At 43.3% G+C, this 25309-nt stretch overlaps 2 protein-coding genes and 1 long non-coding RNA gene across 5 annotated transcripts in view; 2 read left to right on the top strand and 1 right to left on the bottom strand.

Annotated features, from left to right (window-relative positions):
- LOC139012226 (uncharacterized) overlaps positions 1–4266 on the top strand; it is a 43070-nt gene extending 38804 nt beyond the window's left edge. For all 3 annotated transcript variants that reach the window (XR_011471840.1, XR_011471838.1, XR_011471839.1), the window contains exon 7: positions 4027–4266. This is a non-coding gene — a long non-coding RNA (uncharacterized lncRNA). The remainder of the gene's footprint in view (positions 1–4026) is intronic.
- A 1720-nt stretch (positions 4267–5986) lies between these two features.
- On the top strand, positions 5987–12600 carry PLAGL1 (PLAG1 like zinc finger 1). Its single transcript, XM_070419272.1, has 3 exons — positions 5987–6143; positions 6269–6466; positions 10215–12600. Exons 2-3 carry the CDS (start codon positions 6315–6317, stop codon positions 11440–11442), a joined length of 1380 nt encoding a protein of 459 aa, XP_070275373.1. The 5' UTR covers positions 5987–6143; positions 6269–6314; the 3' UTR covers positions 11443–12600.
- A 1648-nt stretch (positions 12601–14248) lies between these two features.
- ZC2HC1B (zinc finger C2HC-type containing 1B) overlaps positions 14249–25309 on the bottom strand; it is a 36370-nt gene continuing 25309 nt past the window's right edge. Inside the window, exons 6-8 of the mRNA XM_070419273.1 lie at positions 22166–22274; positions 15203–15287; positions 14249–14423 (exon numbers count right to left, since the gene is read on the bottom strand). Coding sequence (XP_070275374.1) covers positions 15217–15287; positions 22166–22274 — 180 coding nt within the window. The 3' untranslated portion in view covers positions 14249–14423; positions 15203–15216. The remainder of the gene's footprint in view (positions 14424–15202; positions 15288–22165; positions 22275–25309) is intronic.

Here is a 25309-nt window from a genome sequence, read left to right as displayed (position 1 = left end):
CCCCATCCCGTGCCCTCCCTTGGGGCTGAGGCTTCACTACCAGACTTTCATGCCTTTCACTCTACTTTCATGCCCACTTTCACCCCCACTTCCAGAGGTACCTAGTGCCCACATTTCCGAGACTTATGATGGCTTCTGAGGGTAAGTCAGGTTGCTTCATGGCTTTCCATGACCTGCTCAGCTGCATACTTTTATTCTGTTGGTCATCTTGACTCACAGATGTTACTCACACTGCTTGTAAGTGGAAGGTACTCTGTGCTTTTTCAGTTTTCTAAGTTTAATGCATACATCTGATGTTCCGAAACTGTGCTGTAATCAACAAGACAGCTTCCTTATTAATTTTCTTTCTGAATAGTAGATAAATAATTCATTTCAGCTCTTGCTTATTTTAGGCCTCATTTCTAAGAAAATAAGAGCGTAGCCCTGGGTTAGTTAACCAAATTAAGTCTCTCAAGGTTGCAGGCTGTGGAGGGACGCAGGTGGTAAAGTGTGGGGTAGTGTTCCCCAGGGCAAAATAGAGGGGTGGAGTCGGTAGGTGTTCTCACCAACAAGCACAAATGAGGGCATGTTGTTTCAAGGGTAGGAGGGTCAGTGTCCCCCAGGTGGCTGAATAAATAATTCTGGAGGGAACATAGAAGGGCCTTTGGTGAAGGCAGGGCTTGCCAAACCCGTTTTTCTCTTTCTAATTTCTCTGTGGTTTTAGTGATCTCATTTTATGTTCACCACAACCACTGGCGTCTCACCTGGATGATTACTGTCACTTCCTCAGTGATCTCCCAGTTTCACTCTCTCACCACGTGGAAAAGGAGCTCATTCCTCTGCTGGGGCGTGACCAGGAAGAGGAAGAGTTTGCCAGGTGGACAAGGAGTGGCAGGGCATTCCTGGATGGGGCATAGCGTGGAAAGCAGAGAAGCATGAGAGAATGGGGCACATTGAGGAAATAGCAAGTGGGTTGATCTTCGGCCTTGGTTGCCTTTGGGCCACTGTGGGAGAGAGGTCTGCAGACAGCAGGGCCATAGGCCTTATGGATCCAGCTTAAGGGCTCATCCCAGGCAAGAGCCTTCTTCCAAATGATGTGTCAGCTCAGGTGTTAGTGGATTTTAATGATAATGTCTTAGTTCTTTATTGGAGAATAATATATAAAAAATATTTTTAAAGATGCTGACAAATGAACCCTATGATTTTGAGGGAAGGTGGACCTATCTTACATGATAAGATCTGTTAGATTATCACTTCTATCCATGTTTGATAGGACATTTGTACAACTGGTTTACTGCTTGAATTTCAAAAGAATATTATTATAGAAACTTTTTTTTAAAACCTCACCTGAGGACATGCTATTATTGATTCTAGAGAGAGAAAGAGAGAAAGGGAGAGAGAGAGAGAGAGAGAGAGAGAGAGAGAGAGAGAGAGAAACATCGATGTGAGAGAGGAACATTGATCGGCTGCCTCTCAACTTGCCTAACCAGCCTGGCCAGGAAAGAATCTTTATTATTAACCTAATAAAATGCAGTGATTGAGGCACAAAATATGTGTCCCATGGTTTAGGAAATAGTATCAGTGACTTTGTGAAGAGTCAAACTGAATTGATAGCACAAAGAGGGATGGTCTCTTTTTCCATCTAAGTCAATGCTTCTTGTTTAAGAAAAAACAGAAGCTTATTAGAGGCCCTTTTTTAAATTGGCCTGAACACATTGATATAAAACAATCCTGGTTTGGGGAGTATGAAAGAGAGAAACATTTAGAGTAGAACTTTCTTATCTATAAGGAATGGTTGGTGAATGGCGTAAAAAAAAAAAAAAAGCTTAGACTATTCAAGTTGGAAGACTAAAAATGGCCATTCAGTTTCCTCTCAGAAACAGGCCTTGCATTGTGTCAGTGGGGACAATGGAAATAGAAGCCAGAAGTCACGGTTTATTTTGAGGTTGTTGTAAAACATTTGTCCCCCATTGGATGACTGGGGACGCCCCGGAGCTACAGTTGTGCTCTGGCCTCTCCCTCTGCCGTATACCATGAGCCCTCAGGGAACACAGGCCTTCCTTGCTATTGCCATATATATATATGTTCTTATTCCAATCTGATCCTCTCTCATCCCTAAAATAATCAGCATGAACAGAATGAAGCAGATGGCACAAGCCTTCTTTGGCATACTGGCAGATCTGTATCACTCCGTATTTTTAGAATCAAGGGGTTGGAAATTATGTCCTGAGATGTTTTGGAGGAAGACTTACTATCTTTCTATGGTGACAGGTGTTGAAATATTACCATACTGAAGACTCACAGGCAATCTGTGCATTGAGTCTCAGAACAGACTAATTATGGTCAAGACCCTCCCTTTGTCGTTCTCTGTCAGGATTGTTGGACGTTTGCCAGGTAATAGAAAGATACTCACAAGTCTGTTTTAAGGATGTGACCATAAAGCGAATCAGGTTTCAACCAAAGACTGGAATCAGCAACAGCCAGAGAGCTCTGGTCAAGTATGTGGTGATGGGATATGTTGTGTTATCTTCACGGTTTATTTTTTAAAAATAGCTGAGCTTTGATCCTTGGCCACAGTGAATTTATAGTCTGTTGGGAAAGATTATTTTTATAGACGTTTGTGATTATATCATGAAAACCGTGCAAATATTTATATTTGAAGGTCCATATTTAATGAAATACACAGCTACAGTGAATGAAATAACTATTTGTGAATTTGAATTCAACCTCAAAAAATAATTTCCTGAAGAAATTAAAGAATGTTTACTATCATATAATTAATCCAGTTCAACATCTGAGGACTAAATTTTACTTAGCGCGGGGCTAGGTGTATTTAACACACAGATCTAAAACTCAGAAAGATAAACGTCTTGGGAATGAAATAAGTTAAATAAGGATGAAAACGTTTAACTGGCTTAACGTTTTTTAGTTCTTGGGGAGGAAGTTCAGTGGGGGAGAGAGTTGGAGGAAATGTGCCTCACTTTTAAATAAAATGTGGCCATGTCTGAAACTCCCTGATTATGTACTTACCATCTTTGAAGGCCCAAGAGAAATGCAGGTAATGATGTCCATGACTGTTGGACTTCTGAATCTAGGGAAGTGGCTGGAGATTGGATCTGGGAAAACTTGATTAATGCCAAAGGGCAGACACCTTTTTATTTTTAATTGAAGAAAAAATTTTCATTTGTATTCGTGATATGTTGGTAAGCAGTCAGTCAACCTTGCTATCTTTTGTGAAACAAAAGAATGCAGGCTAATTTTTACTTGCACCCTCATATGTCCTTTCTATATGCGTAGACATAAGTGTTATTTAGACTACCAGCCCCCCAAGTAGGAATAATGGATGGTGAATTATACGTAGGGAGAGAACATGGCTTTTTCCCATTATATCCATAGCTGGGTGGTTAGAACCATGCGCCAGCTGATGGTTTCTTCACAGATCCCATAGATTTGTACAGTGTGTTCTTAGACCACAGTGTGCTTGCAGAGCCATCTTGTCTTAGTTGGCTGTTGCCAGCAGCCCATGCATCAGGGGGCTATCACAAATGAGGGACCTGAAACTCAGGACACAGCTAACAAGTGGCTTAGCTGGAATCTGAATGGGGAACCTTCCTGCTGTATTTGTAAAATATGTGACTAGATCTACATGATCTCCTCCTTTGCTTCAGGGGAACACCGGAGGGTCATCTCTTTGACAGTGAAGCTAAGAGCCAGCCTGTGCTGCCCAGTCCATCAGCCGTCAGCCACACGTGGCTCCTTAACTAAACATTTCCGTTTCTCAGTGTCACATTTTGAGTGTTCAGTAGTCATCATATATGTGACTTCCCATCATCACAGAGAGTTCTATTGGACATGCTGGGCATCTTTCTTAAAGCTAGAGTTGGGGAGAAGCTGAAGAAAGTGTGTATATGCAGGGGATTAGTAGGCGAGAGAATTATGAAATCCTCACCCCAAACCAGCTCCTTCTGGGTGACTAGTGCTACTTTGGGTTCAGCTAAGATGAACTTCACACTTCATATTGTGTGCACATTTTAATCTTTTTGACAGACTTGGGAAGAACCCAGAGCAGTTTCGAGTGAATGAGTTGAGCATATTTCAGCTCTCTGCCTTTTATAGCTGGGCCAGTGTGAGCCAGACTTAGGCTGGAAAAGTAGACGCATCATGAGACCTGGCAGCAAGAACTCGGCCACACAGGGTAGGATTCCTGGAAGGAATTACTTTGTGGCCAGGGTTGTTGGGGACGCCTCAAAGCAGGGCCTCAGGCATGAACTGGGTTACTGTGAGGGAACAGGGAGTTGGGGAGATGGATTTGGACAGGGGTTCAGTGCAAGTCACCACACTGAGTTGCAGAGGAGCAAGGTGTGTGCGAGCTGCTCTCAGAAGATTTGGTGCCAAGATGCCGGCTTTGGCTCAGTGCCGAAGCTCTGATTCAGAGTGTGCGTGTCAGTCCTGAGGGTTCCCAGCAGGTGTGGCGGGGTGGGAGGGTGTCAGCCGGGTGCCGGCTCCTGTGAACTCGGTCCAGACACTAAACATCTGAGCTAGTGGATGAGGAACACAGGAGTTTGCCGCGATTTTGGCCACTAGAAAAGGAACGTATGTTTTGCCTGTGAACATGTGCTGGGGGCTGATCTAGTTAAAGAAGCTCGAACTGTTACAATAAAGTTTCATCTAGCTAGACTCTAGCTTTCCGATCAGAAAGTAACTGAAAAGGTAAAGATGAACTTTCTATAATACAGAGCAACTCTAAAGACTTGGCAGTAAATGAATGGCTGCAGGACACAGACTCCTGGAAGACCTGCAGTAATTGGTCAATTGGCCATGAGTGCTCTGCTTACTTGACAAAGTACAGAAAGTGCAGGCCTGTGTACAAAAGTTTCTCTGGTGTTTAATGCCAGCATATAGCTCTCTAATTGGCACTTGAGGGGTTAGCGTCTCCCCTCTGCTCCCCCTCTGCCCACCCCTCCCCAGAGTTACTCTCCAGGACTCTGGGTAGCCAGAGTTATACTATGTTGTTTGTGGCACTGTCTCGGGCTCTTGGGCTCCTCAGATGATGACCAGTTGGTAGGAAAAGAAGAGTCTGGTTTTGGTGCTTTGCTTGGGTTGGAAGGGTGGTAATCATTTGGGTTCTCCTGGAAGTGGCTGACCAACGGGGTGAGGCTGGGGAATGAGGAAAGGCCCCCGTAAACAAAAGGGGGAGAGACTAGTAGAAACAGCTTACAAGAGGATGGTGTCTACACATTTCAGTGCAGCCCAAGCTTTCCCCCAAACCATCCTCAGTGTTGTTTCCTGGGAACAATGTGTCCCCGCTCCAGAGGCTCACCAGTGACTTGAACTCGCTGTATTCACATCTTGTTTCCATCCGAGAGTCGAGTCCTTTTGCACGGTAACCTTATAAGCAAATGAACGTGGATGCATACAAATGATTCCGTCTCATCCCCTAGAAGTTTAAACAGGTGTGATCAACAACATATGCTATGCTGACAGTGAGGGGAGAGGAACAGAGCCCACAGTTTGAATAAGCAGGGATGACCTTGTTTCTGTACCAGTAAAACACTCCAACACCATTTTTTTTCAATTGGTCAGCTGAGCCTCACACTGACCAGAAATCATGGTTGGAAGTACAGTGGGGCCTTGACTTACGAGTGTCCCGACTAACGAGTCTTTTGAGATACCAGCTGTCTCTCGGCCGATTTTTTGCATTGAGTTGATAGAGTAATTTGAGTTAACGAGCTCCTTAACGAGCTCGGTCTCGGAACGAATTAAACTTGTAAGTCAAGGCCCCACTGTAGATAATACCGAGTCTATAGAAAGAGCCATCTCCCTCACAAAGGAAAGTGCTTCACCCACCAGCAAAACACTGTGCTCGACTCCTCGCCACTCTAGAGAAGCATCTCTTAAAGGCCCTGGGAGGATAGGGCATCGTGCTGCATCAGTAGTTGATTCTGAACTGGTGGGGTTGGGTGGGGGGGGGGGAGTGGGGAAGCATTGTTTTCCAATAGCTAATGCAAGAAAACGGTTTCTCTTCTCTCCACAGACAGTCTGCAGATTACCTTTCTACTCGTGGAAACTCATCTGTGCCCAGACTCTCTCCTCTGAGCCTGAGACTGCACACACGCTAGGCTGTGGGACAGCAGGAAGCAGAGCTAGTGGCTCCCGAGACCCAGGTCTGAGTAGAACCAAGCCCAGGACGCTGCCTTTGTCCTGGCCTGGAGTTCGGGGGGGGGCGGGGGGGGGGGTGCTCTGCTCATGGGCTCAGGACCAACCTTTCTTTTGTGCTTCACTGGTACAGCATTTGGTCAGCGCATCTGAAAAGGAAGGTGTGAGAAGCAAAACCCATGGCTGCCTACCTTTGCCAGGTCTGTGGCCAGACGTTCCTCACCCTGGAGAAGTTCACTATCCACAGTTTCACTCACTCCAAGGAGCGGCCTTTCAAGTGCCTGCACCCAGAGTGTGGCAAAGCTTTTGTTTCCAGATATAAACTAATGAGGTGAGAGGCTTTAGACAAGGTATGTGCTTTTACTTATGCCTTTACATGGCTTTGCCAGTCCTCAGATCAACACTGCACGGGAAAGGGATGCAGAATGTGGCGCGCTTCAGCCTTGAAGCCGTGTCTCTGGTGTGACTGGAGTTTCATGTGACAGTTTTGCTGTGCCCTGTCATTCTTTCAACAAGTGTGTCTTGTGCTCCTCCAGGAATAGGCCCCATCTAAGAACAGAAAGATTAGTCGACTGGGGCTGGGAGGAGTGTCGTGCACACAGACTCCTTGAATTAAAATGCAGCCTGAGCGCTCTGACAGCTGTGCAGGTGGAAGATGTTCTCCCCTCCTGGGGCGAGCTGGAAGGCTTCTCAGGAAGGTGCAATCCTCACCTGTGGCCTGAAGAACAAACAGGAGGTGGACAGTGAGGAGGTTCTGGGAAAGCCCTGAGCCTTGGCCTTAAAGCTCCCAGAACCTCCCCAGAGGGTGGGGTTGGAGGAGGAAAGGGTGAGGCTCTCAATAGAGGCAAGGAAGCAGCTGCCAGCAGGCCTGTCCACTGTTGGAGAGGATTTGCGTTATTCTAATGAGTCTAAGCGGTGAAGAGCATGATTTGGTTAGGACACTGGAATGATGGCTCTGGTAGCCATTTGGAGAATAGAAAAGAGGCAAGTAGACGGATTTGAAATCTGTTGTAATAGTCCAGGTGTGGCATATGGAGGGCTTGCCCAGGTCCGGACAGTGAGGGTGCAGAGGAGGGAACACCTCCGAGTGTAAGGTTTTGTAGAAGTTTCTCCACTCGGGTCTAAAAGCCACCCTAAGCTCTGGAAATGTGTGGGGTATACAGATGGTGAGTGTGTGCACTAATCAGATTTTCAAAGGTACCCATGATATCGCAAAGGATAGAAACCACTGTTTCAGCAGATGCCATAAAAAAAAGTACATTTAGTCTAAGTTATTTCTTAGGGACTTCCAGGAGGAAATCGGATATCGGAGATGTAGCGTCTGCCTCCGAAGGATTCTTATATCATAGAGAAGACAGAATATACATGGCAGTCTGGTTAACAGTGACTGCTGTGCGCACGGCTCCCTCAGAGCAATGCAGGTAGCATGCACACAGACGCATGCTTCTTCAGATACCTGGTTAAGGGACATACATGTGCCGTTAATCTTCATGTAACGAACTTGAAAGCTTCAACTTTCAGACTACTTGCATTTGAGTACATAGGTGATGGTCAGAATTTAGCAAGAGAGGATTTACATCTGGGTGGTATAAACAAGGACCACATTATTAGTAAATCTTGGAAGAGTTAAAAAAAAAAGATATGAATGATGTTCCTGGCCCTTAAGAATACAGCTGTTATAGATCATGTAATATAATAAGCTGATTTTTAAAATGAGGTTATAAATGCTTAAGTTTTAAAAAATTCAAATGTGCTCAGTACCTGTGAGTACTGAGTGCCTTACTGTGTGCACCTATTTTGTTGCAAAGGCTTCCTGTTTTGCAACAGGCTTCTCATGTGTCCACAGTCAGGATCCCGCTTGAGCGCAAAAGCAGCGCCTGCTCAGCTAGCCACCAGGAGGGCACTGTCCCCGTGGGGACAGCGGCGCTCACAGCTTATGGGAATGACAGGAACTAGGTGGGATGACTGTGGTCAACTGCGCTGAAGGGATGTCTTAGCCACATTTAGGAGGTGGTAGTTCTGAACAAGGGCAGATGCTTGTTCGGTGCCGGGTGAGGTGAGGGGGAGAAGGGAAGCAGTGTCCTTTGTGCAAGAACCGCCTGCCCAGCCACCGCCACAGCCACCCCACGCCTTGCCTCCTGCCTGAGTAACGGCTGAGAAAAGAACAGAGATGTGGTGGACAGCAGAGTACCTTAGCGTTTGCTTTTGCGCCTGCCTCCCTCCCTCCCTCTCTCTCGCTCTCTCTCTCTCTCTCTCTCTGTCAATGGCAGCATTCCATCCCATTTCCCTCGGTTACAACATACGCTCCATTTTATAAGCAGAGGTTGAGGGAGAAAATGACTGACTTGCTTCACCAGAAAAGAGGACATGGGTCCCAATACAGCAAACACTGAAAGCAGTGAGAGGGAGAGAGCCACAGAGAGGTGATCGAGAGGCAGGGGAAACCCATTAGAGCAGCATTCCCTGAGGAGTCCTAAGGCTGCTGACGTGGCCCAGGTGCCACCCCACCGTGGCGCTCTGACTAGGGGACAGACAAGTATGGTTTCATGGGTTGTGAGGTACGAAGAGAGGTTGAGGGAAGGAAGCAAGTTGTTAAAGTAATTTCAGCCATAAGATGATTATGTCCTGGGCTGAGTCTGTTGCATGAGTAAGTGAGGGATACTTTAAAAGGGGAAGACAGGATGCCAGACAGAGGAGAGTGAGAAATTCAGGGGAACAGAAGCTGGTGAAATGGGAACAGTGGTGTCATATGCCTTTCCATGGCTTGATGTGAACCCAGAGCAGTTATCCCTGGCTGATACATGAAACCTAATCAGACAGAAAAAAAGCAGAGAGGTGCAAGAATGGAAGATCCAGGACAGAGCCTTGGGGTCCAAGTCACTAGTGTTGGACCAAATAGAAAATTGCTTCAGTGCCAAGTTTGTCAGCCAGTCCCCTCTCCCATCTATGTCTGCTGCTATATCTGTGGATATCTTGTGTAAGGACGTGGCTATTTTCTAGAGGTAACAGACTCAAAAAAACCCTTTCTGCAACCTGCAAATGTTTTTAAATACATCTGGAAATTGCAGACATCAGCATCATTTCAGGACTCTCAACTCCCTGTTGCACTGGCTTCTGTCATCAGCACTGTTCATACCTGCCTTTGTTACCTGTATCCCTTTGTTTGCTGAGCCCTTATGTCCTGGAGGGAAGGTGCAACTTTTCTTTCTAGCCCCTGCACAGAGCAGGCTACTGTTCTTAAGGGAGACGGGAAGAGGACTTGAGGTTTTTGCTTTTTTATATTTAAAAAAATGACAATTAGATTCTGATCAGCTTTAGGATTTTGAACTGGCTTCCAGTCTTCCTGCCAGTAGGGACCACCGCCGGTTTCTCAACAACTACTGTAGACCCCTTACAGGTTCTCCTCCCACAGAAGGGTCAGGAGTGGACAATGTAGAGTAGAAGGTTGGGTACACTTCTGACTTACACTGTGTTGTTTTTTTTTTTTAAAGAAATTCTATCTTTTTTCATAGAATGAGTTGTTATAAATTCCAAAATCAACAAGCTCAATTGCATTGAAATTGTCAGTAGGACAAGCTTTAGCTCCTGAAGACAAAACACCTGAGAGTTAACTGTCAAAGGGAGCTGAAGCAGCCTGGGCTGTGTTTGCAGCCACCAGCTGTTCACGGTGCTGTCTTGTAAGAAACACTAACATACAGGACTTGCTGTTTTGTATGACACAGTTATTAAAATGAACCTTTTTAAAGATGACAAACTCAGGGTTCCCTTATAGCAGTGGTTCTCAACCTGTGGGTCACGATCCATTTGGCAGTCGAATGACCCTTTCACAGGGGTCGCCTAATCATATTCCTTACAGGTGTGAAAATTGCATCCTGTCCCTAGCAGCACCTGTTTTTTTATTATTAAGTCTTACTTATGTGTAGAGTCTGGAAAATATAGAAAAGGACTTTAAAACTGAGAACTATTTCTTAAACCACTACCTAGAGAAAACTACTGTTACCATTTTAATATTGTTTCTCTACCTTTCTTCGGCTCTTAAAAATCTGGGTCAATTGTGAAATTCTGCCTTCTGCTCCTAGACACATGGCTACCCACTCACCCCAGAAGTCTCACCAGTGTGCTCAATGTGAGAAGACGTTCAACCGCAAAGACCACCTGAAGAACCACCTCCAAACCCATGACCCCAACAAGGTGTCCTTTGTGTGTGAGCAGTGTGGGAAGAAGTACCACACCATGCTGGGCTACAAGAGGCACCTGGCCCTCCACAAGGCCAACAGCGGCGACCTCACCTGTGGGGTGTGTGCCCTGGTGCTCAGGAGCACAGAGGTGCTGCTGATCCACCTCAAATCCCACGCCGACGACAAGCCCCACGGAAACAAGCAGAAGAAGCACCGGTGCGACCACTGCGAGAGATTATTCTACACCCGGAAAGATGTGCGGCGCCACATGGTGGTCCACACAGGCTGTAAGGACTTCCTGTGCCAGTTTTGTGCCCAGAGATTTGGGCGCAAAGACCACCTCACACGCCATACCAAGAAGACACACTTACAGGAGCTGATGAAAGAGAGTCTGCAGGCTGGAGATTTCCTGAATGCCTTCCACTCTCTCTCTCCTCAGTTTCAGCTGAAGGCTGCCACTCTGGCTCCTTATGCTCTAGGAGCCTCTGTGCAGAATGGGCTCGCCAGTGGCTTGCCACCTGAGGTGCACACCCTCAATCCCATAGAGCCACCCTGCCAGCCTGTACCACCGCTGCCAGAGCCCCTGATCCCCCTGCCGCCCATGGCACCTCCCAGCTCTCCCCCTCAGCCCCTCCAGAACCACAAGTACACCACTGCTACCTCATACCCACCACTTGCAAACCTGCCGCTCAAAACAGATACTAAAGGGTTTTGCAACTTCAATTTGCTCGAGGAATTGCCTCTGCAAGAGCCTCAGTCACCTCACAGGCTCAACCCAGGTTTTGATCTGGCTAAGGGTAGCCCTGGTAAAGTAAACCTGCCCAGAGAGCTCCCCATAGATGCTGTGAACATAACAATACCTGCCTCTCTGGAAATTTCCCCCCTGTTGGGCTTCTGGCAGCTGCCCCCTCCTCCTACCCAAAATGCCTTTGGGAATGGCACCCTCGCCCTGGGGCCAGGGGAGCCTCTGCCCCATAGGCTCAGCTGTCTGGGGCAGCAGCAGCAAGAGCCCCCACTGGCCATGAGTGCCATGAGCCTGGGCCAGCTCCACCTGCCTCCCCTCCCCCATGTTTTCCCAGCAGGCACCGGCACTGCCATCCTGCCTCATTTCCATCATGCATTCAGATAAGTGGCTTATAAAGCATACTTCTCTTATTCTGGAAGAGGTTTTAAGGAGCATTTTACGGTTTTAAGGAGCATTTTAAAGTTTTATGAAGCATTTTAAATGTCAGTTGTAATACAAGGAAAGATTTGGAAAGCAGGATTGGGGATATGGCTTACTCAGTTACGACTGGCTTGAGATAAGAGTTCTAGAACTGCATGCATCGTGCCAATCTGTCCTGAGTGTTGATGATTTGTTCATGCTTTGTACCAAATGTAATCACCAAGTATTCTTTAATGGAACTGCAACTATCTATTGTCATAACCGACATCCAGACGAGGGCTGCTATATATAGTTGTCAAATTGAGTTTAATCGTAAGCCATGATCATAATGATGTTAGCTAAATAACATCACCTGAGTTTGTCATCTTTATGTAGCACGGCCTAAGGAGGGAACTATGGGAAGGTTTGGATTTCTCCAAAATGGGAGATTTTTTTTTCTTTTTAAGTATACCTTTATAAAAGTAACCTTTATATTGCATATTATAAGTAGACTTTGTATTTTTTTTCTCCAGGATTCTTCTACCTTTAGTTGGATGTAGTGTAGTTACTATTGCATAGCCAACCTGTAGTTTTACAGAAACAATTTCTTGTGGAATAATGTTTCCATTTTAAACAAGCATTTTAAATGTAGTTTGAATATTTTCCACAAGATGCTACAATGTGAGTTATCACTTCATTTATCTTAAAGACTAAACTGGTTGTCAGTTACATCTGACAGAAAAAAAAAATCACTGTGTAACCAGGTTAAGTGATAAAATAATCCAAGTGTCAGTCAAAAATAGTATTTTGCTGACTTTAATATTGATTATATTTTAACAGGAATTTAAGAAATATTACTGGAATTTAAAAATATATATATATTAAACAAGATTTTTTTTCTTTGCTTTGTCTGGCTTAAAGTACTACTCTGCTTAAGTATATTTTAATCACCAATAAATAAATGCATTTTAAATTTTATCATGTAATTCAATATTAGTTTTACTCAGAATAACATTTTTCAATGTAACTGTAATCTCAAATTTGTATCTAATGAGTTTTAAGAATATGAAACCTAATCTTTTTTTTAAAAACTCCTTTGTCTGTTGTCTTTAGAGGCTTTCTATATGAAAATATATCTTACATATAATAAACTCTGCAAATTCTGATGATGGCTTGTTTGATTTTTACTTACAGCTACACCGCCTAACCATCCTGATCTAGACACAAAACATGAACAGCTCAGTAGCTGGCTCCCTCATGCCCCCTCCTGGCCATTACTTTCCCCACGGAAACTAGTAGTCTGACCTCTATTTAGCGTCTACTAGAAACCAACTTTGAGTAAAATTATGATTTAAGGTAGAAGCTTGTGTGCTTCACTTAAATTCACAACACTAAAAACTTATTTCTAAAAATTACTATATAAAATTCTGGATCCTTCTATATTTAGAGCTTATTTCTGATATACTGGTATAGGTCAGAATACTAGCTACTGAAGTTCAGTCTACTGGGCCAGTTTTACAGTGGCATTTGCCGTTACTTCCTAGCATGAACTAGAAATGTATTCCTTAGTGGGATTCCTACACAAAGTATTCCCCACTCGGAAATCTGACACACTTATTTATTTGTGTTTGTTTTACCTCTAAATAAGGGGTGGGGGAGGGTAGGCAGAGAAAGAGATGCCTGGAGTTCCTTTGCCCATCAAAGAAACCTGGCAGCCAAATGGGAGAAACCTTGGCTCCTAGCCCTTACCAGTGGGGCCCATGGCAGCAAAGGGCCAAGGCATTTCAGGAAAGCTGCCTGGGGTGGGGCTGTCGCTGTGGATCCAACTTAGTAGATTCTTAAACTACAGCTTAATCTGGGGGGAGGGGATGAGGTTACCTCATCAGTGGGAATGCACTTTCTGGGATGTCTGAGTCAGCTCCCATAGCCCCTCTTATCTCTGTGAGGAAAGCAATCTCCCAGAAAAAGGAGAGAGAGGAGTGGCTTACCTGGGCTACACCCTCCCCAGACTCATGGCCGAGTAGTCTTCAGTCAGTTCCAGGACATACATCTGACTTCCCTGAGCATAAACTTAGGATGTGATCCCCAAATACATACCCAACGCGTTTCAGATGTTGTGTTTGCTGCATTACAAGAGGGAGTAGTTTGGGGTTCTACTTAAATTTAGATGGGAAAATGGCTTTTAATTCCTAATTACAATTCCCTGAGTTGAAGAAAACATAAAAATCATTAGATTAAGAAGCATGAATTAAGTATAAATGACTCTACAAAAAGAATTTGTTAACCCCTAAGGCGACAAAGAAAAATAGCTGCAAGACCACCTCCCCACAGTTTATCAACCAATGGTGAGATGAAAAGTTGGTGCCTGATTTGTCCGAGATAAATAAATGGTTTGAGGCTGCATAGAGCATCCTTCCCACTGGGTGGGAAGGTTATTGTAACCTGTTCCACTGCGGTGTTTCCCCAAAACCAGCTGTGTGCACTGGTATTGGAGACAGTTCTATGTGTTATACAGACGGACACTTAAAGCAGGAGTTGTTACTTTTTATAATTTCATGCTTATCAGAAGGAAATATCACAGAGGGGATTTCACGACTATTGTGTAGAATGAGCTGGGTAAAAAACACTTTTTCTAGTAAGTAAGTAATGCTAGACTCCATAGACTGTTTTACTAAACATTTCTAATATCAAAGCAACGTTTTTGAAAAGGACTATTAAATATCCCATTAAAAAAATGCTTCAAGTAAATCTCCAAATCAAGCATTATCATACAGATGAATGCCTTGTTTAATGATTTGGTTCTGAATATTTTGAAGGGAGGAAATAAGAACATTTGAAGCTAGTTTTACATGTCCTACATGATGTCTCGAGAGGAATCAGGCATTGAAGCAGACACCTGCTCCTTCCTTTCAGGTGGCATTGTTGGGCTCACAGCCATCCAGGCTGATGAGCTGTAGGGAGCCAGTCTGAAAGCAGAAAGAAAAGGATTTACTAGAACTTGGTTGTTGTCACACTGAGAATGTTAAATACTTAATATAAGCTTCTCTACATGTTTAAATGTCTTAAACAATTCACAAGATAAAAAATGTCCCCAACTTCATACCAATTCTACTCCGTGTCAATCTCAGGAACTGTGTTTTGGGGGGGGGCAATGTGTTTAGAAAGAGGGACCGGGCAGTAGCCTTCCAGGTCAAAATAAAGAACCCATTTCCCTTTCCTGTTAAGTCCACAAGCAAATGGAGTGTCATTTTCCAACTCAGGGTTTAACAAAAAAGTTTCTAGAGCAGTGGTTCTCAACCTTCCTAATGCCGCGACCCTTTAATACAGTTCCTCATGTTGTGGTGACCTCCAACCATAAAATTATTTTCGTTGCTACTTCATAACTGTAATTTTGCTACTGTTATGAATCGTAATGTAAATATCTGATAGGCAGGATGTATTTTCATTGTTACAAATTGAACATAATTAAAGCATAGTGATTAATCACAAAAACAATATGTAATTATATATGTGTTTTCCAATGGTCTTAGGCGATCCCTGTGAAAGGGTCGTTCAACCCCCAAAGGGGTCCCGACCCACAGGTTGAGAACCGCTGTTCCAGAGCATATTTCATTAACCTAGCCTAGCCCATATTTCTCTTGGGTTTGCCTGCTAGAGGTTTCTTCCCTTAAAGGCTCATTCATTCCCTGTACCTTGGACATTAGATGACCACCAGCACCTGGATTAGAGTGTTTGTTTTTCTTACCTGGCCTCTAGGAGTTAATCTTTTTTAGAAGATTTAGTAAATCCTTGTTTGAGTTTTGCTCCAGAAGCAGGGTCCGAGGCTAATCCTTTATAGACATAAACAGATTTGTTATTATGTAAAAGCAAACAGCAAGAAAGAAAAAAAAAAAAAGGAATGATTGTGAAATCCTCCCGTTGGATCAAAGTCTCTATCCTGTTCTGTTTTGTTCTGTAGCTATAGACAAATAGTCTCTATCCTGGGCCAAATAATAAGGGAAACCAGGGACTGTCCCAGGAGCCTTCTCTCTCTCCCCTGGCCCTCCACTTACCCATGGACGGGCCGTTTGTACTGCCACCTCAGGGAGCTCCCCTGACCCTCCACACCTCTCCACACCACTGCTCTGAGTCTCAGAATGTACCCTGAGCAGTCCATACCCTCACAATTCTTTACCTGCTCTCATGCTAGCCTTATGGAAGCATGAGGTGCCTCCCCCAACCCTGGTTTTTTCCATAGCAATGGACTTGCTTCACAAACAGGATTCTTTTCCTTTGCGTCAAGCAGCTGTTAGGTATGGAAAGGTAGGAGTTTATGGTTACAGGCATACCATAGCCTGTCTTAGACCACATGGTATGGGGCAGGATTCTCAGAGAAATCATTTTTTGTAAAACGGAATAAGTCCCCTCTGTCCTAAAGGCCTGGAGTGTTTTATGAAGGGGGAGTAACCAAACAACCCAAGGAAACTATGAATCAAGCTACCAAAGGACTCAGAAGACGTAGGAATAGAAAGAGCTTTAGTGTTCATTTTACCCAAAGATCTGCAAGTTTTATTCCTTCCAATGGATCTGCATGGACCCTCTGATACTCACTGCATTTGCCAAACAATGAAGCTACTTAAGGAGGGGGTGCTGGTGCAGGGAAGATGCTTGACTCCATCAAACCCACTGGTTCCAGAAATAAAGCAGAGCCCACCCAGCAAAGTTATAAAATGCAATTCAGTAAAAAATGAAGCAGCACAGCTCTGGGACCCAGAACTACACTTCATAGTGGTCTCAGACTCTCTGTATTAAGGTGCTGGAGAAGCTGATCCTCAGAGGTGCCTTCCAGCCAATCAGTCGCTCTTATACCAAAACCCTTGAGAAAACAGCCACCAGTCGATATTTGCTGACTAGGCTATAAACGCATTTCCCATCTGAAGTTTAGACTCTTTGTGGGAATAAAGGGAGAGCCAGACCTTTTTCTAAAACAATTATACAGATATTTACATAATATACATATCATATATATACAATATATAATATATATATTTTACTATCTCCTTCGTGTCTATATATTTTTGACCTAAGCTGACAAAGATTTGGTTGGCTCTATCATTTCCTATTAAATTACTTGTGCAAATTGCTTTACCTCTCTCATCTATAAACTAGGGATATGAAAAGTACATTTATCCCCTTGTGAGGATTAAATGAGGATAAATATATGAAGTGCTTAGAAGAGGGTAGAATTAAGTGTGGACTATTGTCCATGAAGAAGGGAGTTATTTAGTATAGCAAAAAAGTAGACACAATTGACCTGCTCACCACCAGGAAAACAGCTAAATAAATTACATAGTATAATTGTGATGTGATACTATGTTTTTAAAGATAGTCTTTTCTTCATTTATTTATTTAAGGTCTTATTTATGTCCTGTTTAATATATAGTTCACTTCTGGCCATTTTAAATGTTTGACATAGAAGAGGCTATATTGGAATATTTACAGCTTTATAAATCTTCTTCAGATTAGTTGTTAATTTTTTGTGATACAAAAAGTTTCAGACAAGTATAAAAGAATAAAATATGTCTCAGGCTGGTAGTTAACAGTTGTGACCAAGAAGTTTTCAGTTTTATTTTACAAAATTTGCTCATTTCCTACATGAGAGATAAACTTATTTTAATATAATCCTTTTCCACACTTTAAAAATCAGCCTTAGTGTTATGTATTTATAGGCAGCCTTTAACAATCCTGTCATATTTGTACTAACCCAAATGATTCACAGTGACAAAACATTTTAGTAACTTGATCACAAAACCATATGGACAATATGAATTTTAATATTATAAATGCTATTTTTTAAAGGTAGAATTTATTCTGCACAGGGTAAAAAGAATGTACTATTTAGCTCTCAAGTTTGAATTATCAATATGTTACTACAATTTTGTATATCAGAATCTAAGTGTTACAGGTTCAAAAAGCATACTGCTAGCCAAATGAACAAAGTTTAGCTGAATCTCTGTCACATGCAAATCAAATAAATTTAAAATCTTAAAAAGAAAGAAAAGAAATTCTTTTGCCATAGGGAAATGTTCAAAATTTGTTAGTGAGAAAAAAAATCAGGATGTTTATACATGGACTATGATCCTAATTTTGATAAAAGGAAAACAGGAAAAAAAGAAAAAAATTGAAAAATTTATGAATGTTAACAATGGTCAGTCATGTCAGGGTGTGCAATTTTGGATGATTTTTTTCTTCATACTTTTTCTCCATTTTCTAATATTTTTTACAGTAAACATTAATATCTGACATGATAATTTTTGAAAATGCTCTTTCTCAAAAGAAATTTTTGCAGGCTTACTTAAAGTGGCTAGAAATGAAAAGTTCCTAGGTCACCTGACTTGCCTAACTTACAGTGGCAGCCTGGGTCACACACAGCCTGGGCGCCTGCCCCAGCAATTACGGCCTTCCCTACTCTAGGGCCAGCCTCCCACCCCAGCTTTAATTTCTATTCACACTCTACTCCGCTCTATGCTTTGATGGACCACTTGTTTCCACAGTTTGTCGTCTGCATTCTCATTTTCATCTCTTTGTTCAATCTCTTTGCAACTTTTCTCCACTAGTAAAAATCTAGCTCACCCTGAAAGCTCATCTTAAGGCCTCCGCCTCCACGGGCTTCCTCTCTCAGAGGTAGCCTCCTCCATAAAGCCTCCTAGGCAAAGCTGATCTCCTTCTTGTATTCCCTCAGGAGCTTTGCATCCCATTGCTAAATATTAGTTTACACCCCACTGTTAAATATTGACTGCTACCCCCCTAGACTTTTAAGAACCCACAGACGCAAGAAACAACCATGCATACTAATTATGTGTTGAATGAATCTTCTTAAACATCCCCGGCATGTGTACCAACTTCATATAACATCACATGCTCCTTTGTATTAGATTCTCCTGCACATGCTTATCTTCTCATAAGACTCTAGGATGGATAAGGATTATGACTTCCACACACATATCTCCCCTGACTGTGAATTTAGAACAAAAAGCTATACATGGGAGATACCAAATACATATTTTACTCAAGAGAGTTGAAGAATGAAAACCAAAGTTTTAAGGGGTTAACTATGAGCTAAATGAAAAGACAGTAGTAGGATTTATGTGGAAGGCAAGTGACAACAAGTGGCCTAAACGACTGATTGGCAATCTAGATATAGCAAAGCTCAACAACAACAATTTTTAAAAGACCCCCATATTACAAATAGATTAATACTGACCAGAACAAATATAATGGGTAGCAGATGTGAATCTGATTCACACACTGGTCTGTTGACATCAGCAAAGGCACTCAGTGCTTTTCTCCAAGCCTTAAACATTTTTGCAAATTCACCCCACCCCAGTCTACCCGTCAATATACTTCTGCTTCCTTTCCAACATAGCTCTGAATGCATGCGAGGCCACAGGGAAGAAAAAAAATTTTAAATTGAAAAGGCATCTTAAGTCTTCGGCACAGGTAAAAAAAATCAACCATCACTGCAAACTGTTCAAGCCATTCCCAGTTGTTCAAGCTAAAACACTGAATACACAATCTCTGGTCAGTGCACTCATATCAACAAATTTGCCCTGATCCAATCATTCTCATATGTATTCCTCAGGGTTATTTTCAATAAAAATTGTCAAAATCTTGGGGCTGGGGTAAGAAATGCATTGTAAGCCTGAAATAAATAAAAATGCTTTCTCTTAAAGCTAATTAACATAACAATTATATGCATAGGCCAATAACTTAAGAGGGACATTACAGAATCAAGATACCTACTTTTTACCTTACATTTCACTAAAAAAGTATTTGTTGAGCACCGCACATATGCCATGAACAATTCTAACAGGTAGAGATGTAGCAGTTCAATAAAAAATAGATCCCTGCCTTCTTAAAACTTATATTCCTTTTTGGAGGGATGGGGTGGGAAGAGACAAACACATATACATTGAATATTGGATGGTGATAAATGCTGTTTTAAAAAACTACAGAGGAAATTGTGGAGAAATTAATTTTAAATGTAGAGGTTGGGGGCCTCATGTGAGATGACACTCAGCAAAACACTGGAGGGAGGGAGAGGTGAGCAGTGCAGATTAGTGAGGGAGGGTTTGGGTTTTCAGCAGGGGGAGCGGCCAGTGCAAAGGCCTGGACCGGGAATGTGCAGGCCTGTGGTGCTCAAGGAACACCACAGAAGCCACAGGGGCTGGGTCCACAGGACAGAGTGATGGTGAGGGCAGGTGGTGGTATAGAACTCAGTGTGGGCCACGTTAAAAACTTCGCCTTTTCCTTAGCAACATCACAGTGGTGATAAACCACCATTACCTAGTCCAGTGGTTCTCAACCTTCCTAATGCTGCGACCCTTTAATACAGTTCCTCATGTTGTGGTGACCCCCAACCATAAAATTATTTTCGTTGCTACTTCATTACTGTAATTTTGCTACTGTTATGAATTGTAATGTAAATATCTGATAGGCAGGATGTATTTTCATTGTTACAAATTGAACATAATTAAAGCATAGTGATTAATCATAAAAACAATATGTAATTATATATGTGTTTTCCGATGGTCTTAGGCGACCCCTGTGAAAGGGTCGTTTGGCCCCCAAAGGGGTCGCGACCCACAGGTTGAGAACCGCTGACCTAGTCAAAAGCAAATATAATTCCATTTTGCTTAGATCTACTGGCCTACTAATCTATTTCCTAATGTAGCAGAATGGTGTCTTTATAATGTGCTTCTTACTGTACTGAGACACAGGACTTCTGAGTTCTCACTTAGGCCTTCTGCTGATTTTTTAAAAATTACTTAGTTCAAGCAAGGAAACTCTTTTCTGATTTTCAACACTGCACCTGACATGCTGTCCTCTCCCATTTCCAAATCTCTTTCCAAGTTTACTAGACCAGGGAATAGAGGCCCGAGACTCTGTTGCTGTACTTGGACTCAACTTTGCATGTTGTCAGAGTTCCCTAATCCTGATGAATTAAGAAATATTCCCTCTTGGCAAATAAGGTTTGACCTCAAACTCAAAGGAGTGCTTTTTACTGGAAAGGGAACATTATAACATATTCTTGGAAAAAATAAGAAAATCATCCATAATATAAAGAAACTGCCTTTTCTAAAGGACATTAATCATTATACTTTAAATAAAAAGTTTATTAGTGAAAGTTTTACCAACGAATACATACATAATTTGATGTGTATGTGAGTGTGTGTGAGTGTGTGTGTGTGTGTGTGTGTGTGTGTGTGTGTGAATACCAAAATCTAACGCATTATTAAATTTTCACAGATCAGGAAAAAACTACTGACTTGGGTTTACAGGGCTATGGGGAAATTTTCAAATATTCATTCAATTTTTAGCCCATGGTAAGCAACTCATGAGGAATTTAAAAACTAATAATAAACTTTTCTGTGCTGTTTATGAACCATGAGACTGGCAATTCTGACTCTGGTTCTTATTAATACCTGCAAAATTAGACTCCTGGCCAGAGGTGCCATATAGCCATGAATTAATTCATCTTGCCTTCATAGTGCATGCTGATCATTAATAAAGAAGAATGCCACATTCATTAATGCAGCTCAAAGAAGAGGGAGACCGCAGGAGAGAGAGATTTAACCCAGCTCAGCTGCTTACCAGTTGAGCGCTTAAACAGGTAACCTGTCCTCCCAGCTCCAGTTTCCCTTTCCATAATGAAAACACTTGGAGGACTATTGTGAGGATTAAATGAAATGGGTCTATCATATAAGTAAGTACTGCAATGGTGGTTATGCCGTTCTGTTACTTTGAAGACATTATTTTGTTCTAGAAAGGAAACTCTTCCCTTTTTCTTTTTTTTTTTCAGCTTTCTTGAGCTGTAACTGAGTATGATATTGTATAAGTTTATGGTGTACAATGTGATGATTTGATTATGAATATATTGTGAATTGATTACCACAATGAAGTTAGTTAACATCCATCACCTCACATAGTTAACTTCTATGTGCGTGGTGGTGAGAACATTTAAGATTTGCTCTCTTGGCAACTTTCAGGTAAGTGACACAGTATTGTTAACTCTAGTACATGGTCACTATATTCATCTTATAACTGGAAATACTATATCCTTCGATCAACATCTCCCCATTCTCCCACCCCACCCCACCCCTGGCAACCATCATGCGGTTCTCTGTGTTTATGAGTTTGACTTAGCATAATGTCCTCAATGCCCACCCATGTTGTCCCAGATGGCAGGACCTCCTCCTTTTCTATGGCTGAATAGTACTTCGTTGTGTATATTATGCACTTTATCTTTATCTATTCATTCCTCAATAGGTTGTTTCTGTATCTCGGCTATTTGAAAAATCTGAAATGAACATGGGAGTACAGATCTCTCTCTGAGATTGTTTTCTCTTCTTTTCATCACATCTGATAAGCTGTTATCTCCCATTCTTCATCTCCTTTCAATTTTAATAGCCAGGGAACGATGGCTCTAGACCCTGCTGCTGTAATCGGATCTGACTCTATATGTTGTCAGAGTTATCTAAACCTGACAAATTAGGAATTGTGCCCTCTCAGCAAATAAGCTTTTTCCTCAAACAAACACATGTGTCTTTATATCCAAAAGCAACACTGGATATCACAGCTTTGGCTAGCAGCCCACGAATCCCAAAGCCCACGGTGGTCGCCTCTATGACGCTGGCATGCGGTGGTTGAGATGTTCACTCTGACTTACCTGGCCTGGCTGGGGCCGCTCTCATGGCCTCCAGGGCCCTGTTCTGCAGCAGAGTTCCCACGGCACTGGTAACCGTCGGTTCTTTTCTTGAACTCGTCTGAGCCCTTCCCTACAGAGAGAGGGGGCAGATCTATAACTCAGGCAGCACACAAGAGGAACGATTTCCACTCAGCCACTTCGGACCAGAGTCACCCTGGGGACCTGCTGCACCCGGGGACGGGGACACGTGCTCCCTGCGCCTGAGGTGGCCTGGTTCCTAACCTCCCTGCTGGTGCTCAGAGCCATGTCAGGGTGCAGGAGCTTCCATTCCATAATAGCGCCTTTGAGGGGATTTCGAAGTTAATCCTGTAAAATTAGTTGTATGGAGACAGAGGACATCACTTCATGTCAGTAAGGATAGTAATGGAACATTTTAGTTTTTCATTACACTTGAAGATGCGTTTGTTTTTAAACATACAACCAGAGAAGAAAAACAGACATTGGCAGGCAGCGAATGTTTTAAACATGGAATCCAACATCCCTGCGCCACAGCCCTCCCCACTGAGCTGCAGGAGCAGAAGAGGTACATGAATGCAGAATAAGGACCAAAAGGTTCCTCGGTGGCGCCTTGCTACCTCCTGACCAATCCCCCCAATGTCTCCACGGAACAACATAAAGATAACCTGTTTCTCCAGTGAGAATTCTCACTTGGGCAAGGCAAGCTCTGAGATGATAGCAGGCAGTTCATCCCCATCCAAACAAACAGGGCTATTTTCAGAGGGCATAGCACTTTTGTAAAGTTGATTTTATTTAAAATAGAAACACATTTCAGCTGTGCTGTCAACAGCCCTTCAGAACCGAGCGGGCCCCTCCCTTTCTGCCCCACTTCTGAGTGTGCTTCCCTCCGAGGCAGGCCCCAGCGTGGCGGAGCTGGCTGGGGAAACAAGCCCTGCTGTTCAGACACACTCACAGCGAGTTGACTCAGAAAGCAAGCAATTTTTCTTCTGTGTTCCCAATCACCACTTAGCTCTGGAAAACAAGGCGGGGACCAGGGCCAAGTCCCTGGTTCCAGGCGGGACGGCCAGCTGGCCTCCTTCAGGAATAAAAAGCACTTCCGCTGCGGCTTCCCAGCGCTCCCTTTGGCCCCACTAAACCCCGACTCACTTCGGGAACTGGCCAGAAGAACCATTCGAAGAAATGTACTCCACCCTTTATGCTTGAGAAAGAGGAGGTAGAGTTATACTAAGAAAACCTTTCCAAAACTAAGTTGAATTCAAGCCCAGAGCAGTTACATCCCCTCAAAATCAGGGTGTCTTTTCCACCCACAGGAAAGGACTCCCAGAAAGGGTAGGTGGGGAGGGGTGACGGGGAAAGAGGAAAGCCAGGGACCCCTACACGAAGGCGCTTTCACTTTATTATATATTATCCTCCCGACAACTCAGCAAGGTACTGATGAAAGTGGGAATTTAAGTAACTTGACCAAGTTTGCCTGCAGATAGTCAATGATAGGGCTGAGATTCAAACCCTGGCTGGTGATTGTAGAATCTGGGCTCTTTCTTCATTGCACTGTCTCCCACACTATTTCAGGTGTAAAGACTGAATCTCTACAACTATCTATCTACACTAATAAAAGAGAAACATGCAAATTGGTGTCACTCTGCTACACCCACCAGCCAATCAGAGAAACTACGCAAATTAACCCAACAAAGATGGTGGTTAATTTGCATACACAGGCACAGAGTGAAGACTGAAGACTGAAGAGGCTTGGCTTCTCCACTGTGGCCAGACCAAAGGCCTGGGTCCCGGATGCCAGAGGAAGACCAGTGCCAGCAGCCAGGCGAAGGAAGGCCTATTGTGCGAATCTTCGTGCAACGGACTTCTAGTCTAATCTAATAATAGACAAACAGGGTAATTGACCGTACCTTCGCTATGCCTCCCATTGGCTAATCAGCGAGATATGCAAATTAACCACCAACAAAGATGGCGGTTAATTTGCATACGTGGCTCCAGCCAGAGCAGCGAAGCATTACTTCACTTTAACTTAGATGACAGTGAAGGCGTGTGTGACCTGTTTGATGTCCAGATACTAAATTATTAGACTCCTTGGACACCTGGGACAGTATCTACCTCTTACTGAAACCTTGTAGACTTGCTAATAACCTGAGTATTTATAATGAACATAACACCTGTTTGGGTTGCTGATTCTGACGTCTTCTTCCCTAATACTTGCTCTCTGACTTCACAAAATGTCAACTGTGAAAACAAAGGGCTCCGAAGCCCCTACAGTGACTGCATTCTGGAACTTCAACTTTCCTTCCAATTCTAACTCCTGTTTTTACTCTTGTGAAAGGAAAGTTAAAAGTAGGTTAAGGTCATCAAAAACCAAAATGGCCAAGGGCTCATCACTTATTTGTGTTCCGCTTTTACTGCCATGAAACTGTCTGTATTTCTGAGCTCCAATCCTGACAGACAGTCACTGCCACGTATGGAGTGAAGGTGTCCGAAAGGCTACGGTCACTTCCCGTGAAGAGTTTGTGAAGTGCCTTTGTTCTAGCACTTTAAGTTCACCACGTTTGCTGACTCCTGACATTCCACTTTCCTGGATTATAGGAGAGGGCTGTTTATGTAGTGGTTTTTAAAATGTGCCAATGCCTGTACATTAACAAGATTTTTAAAAATAAAGTTGTATAATGCAAAAAAAAACACACAAAAAACTTACCTGGCCTGGCTGGTAAATATTAGTTTACACCCCACTAGAAGGGCTTGGAGTCAAGCCAGTTCAGAGAGGAGGAAAAGGGGATTGAGTGTAGAGGGGCCCTGAAAGCTGAGGCCCACCAGCCCAAGGACCTGGCAGCAGGGATTGGAAGGTCCCCAGGGGCTCAGGAAGTTCTCTTCGAAGGCCTGGGTGCTGGGTGCCAGTGGAAAACCGGTGCCAGCAGCCAGGGGAAGGGAAGACCTATTGCATGAATCTTTTCGTGCAACAGGCCTCTAGTATCCTATCTAATAAAAGAGAAACATGGTAATTAGCCGTACATCCGCTACCCTTCCCATTGGCTAATTACTGAGATATGCAAATTGACTGCCAGCCAAGATGGCGGCCGGCAGCCAGGCAGCTTGAAGCGAAAGGGAGGCTTGCTTGCTCCAGTGACGGAGGAAGCCAGGTTC

Source organism: Myotis yumanensis, unplaced genomic scaffold (genome assembly GCF_028538775.1).
Source record: "Myotis yumanensis isolate MYYU_CA2020_CCGP unplaced genomic scaffold, mMyoYum1.0.hap1 SCAF_6, whole genome shotgun sequence".
Classification (NCBI taxonomy): domain Eukaryota; kingdom Metazoa; phylum Chordata; class Mammalia; order Chiroptera; family Vespertilionidae; genus Myotis; species Myotis yumanensis.
The sequence above is the reverse complement of the archived record's forward strand: the minus strand, read 5'-3'. Positions and strand labels throughout refer to the sequence as shown.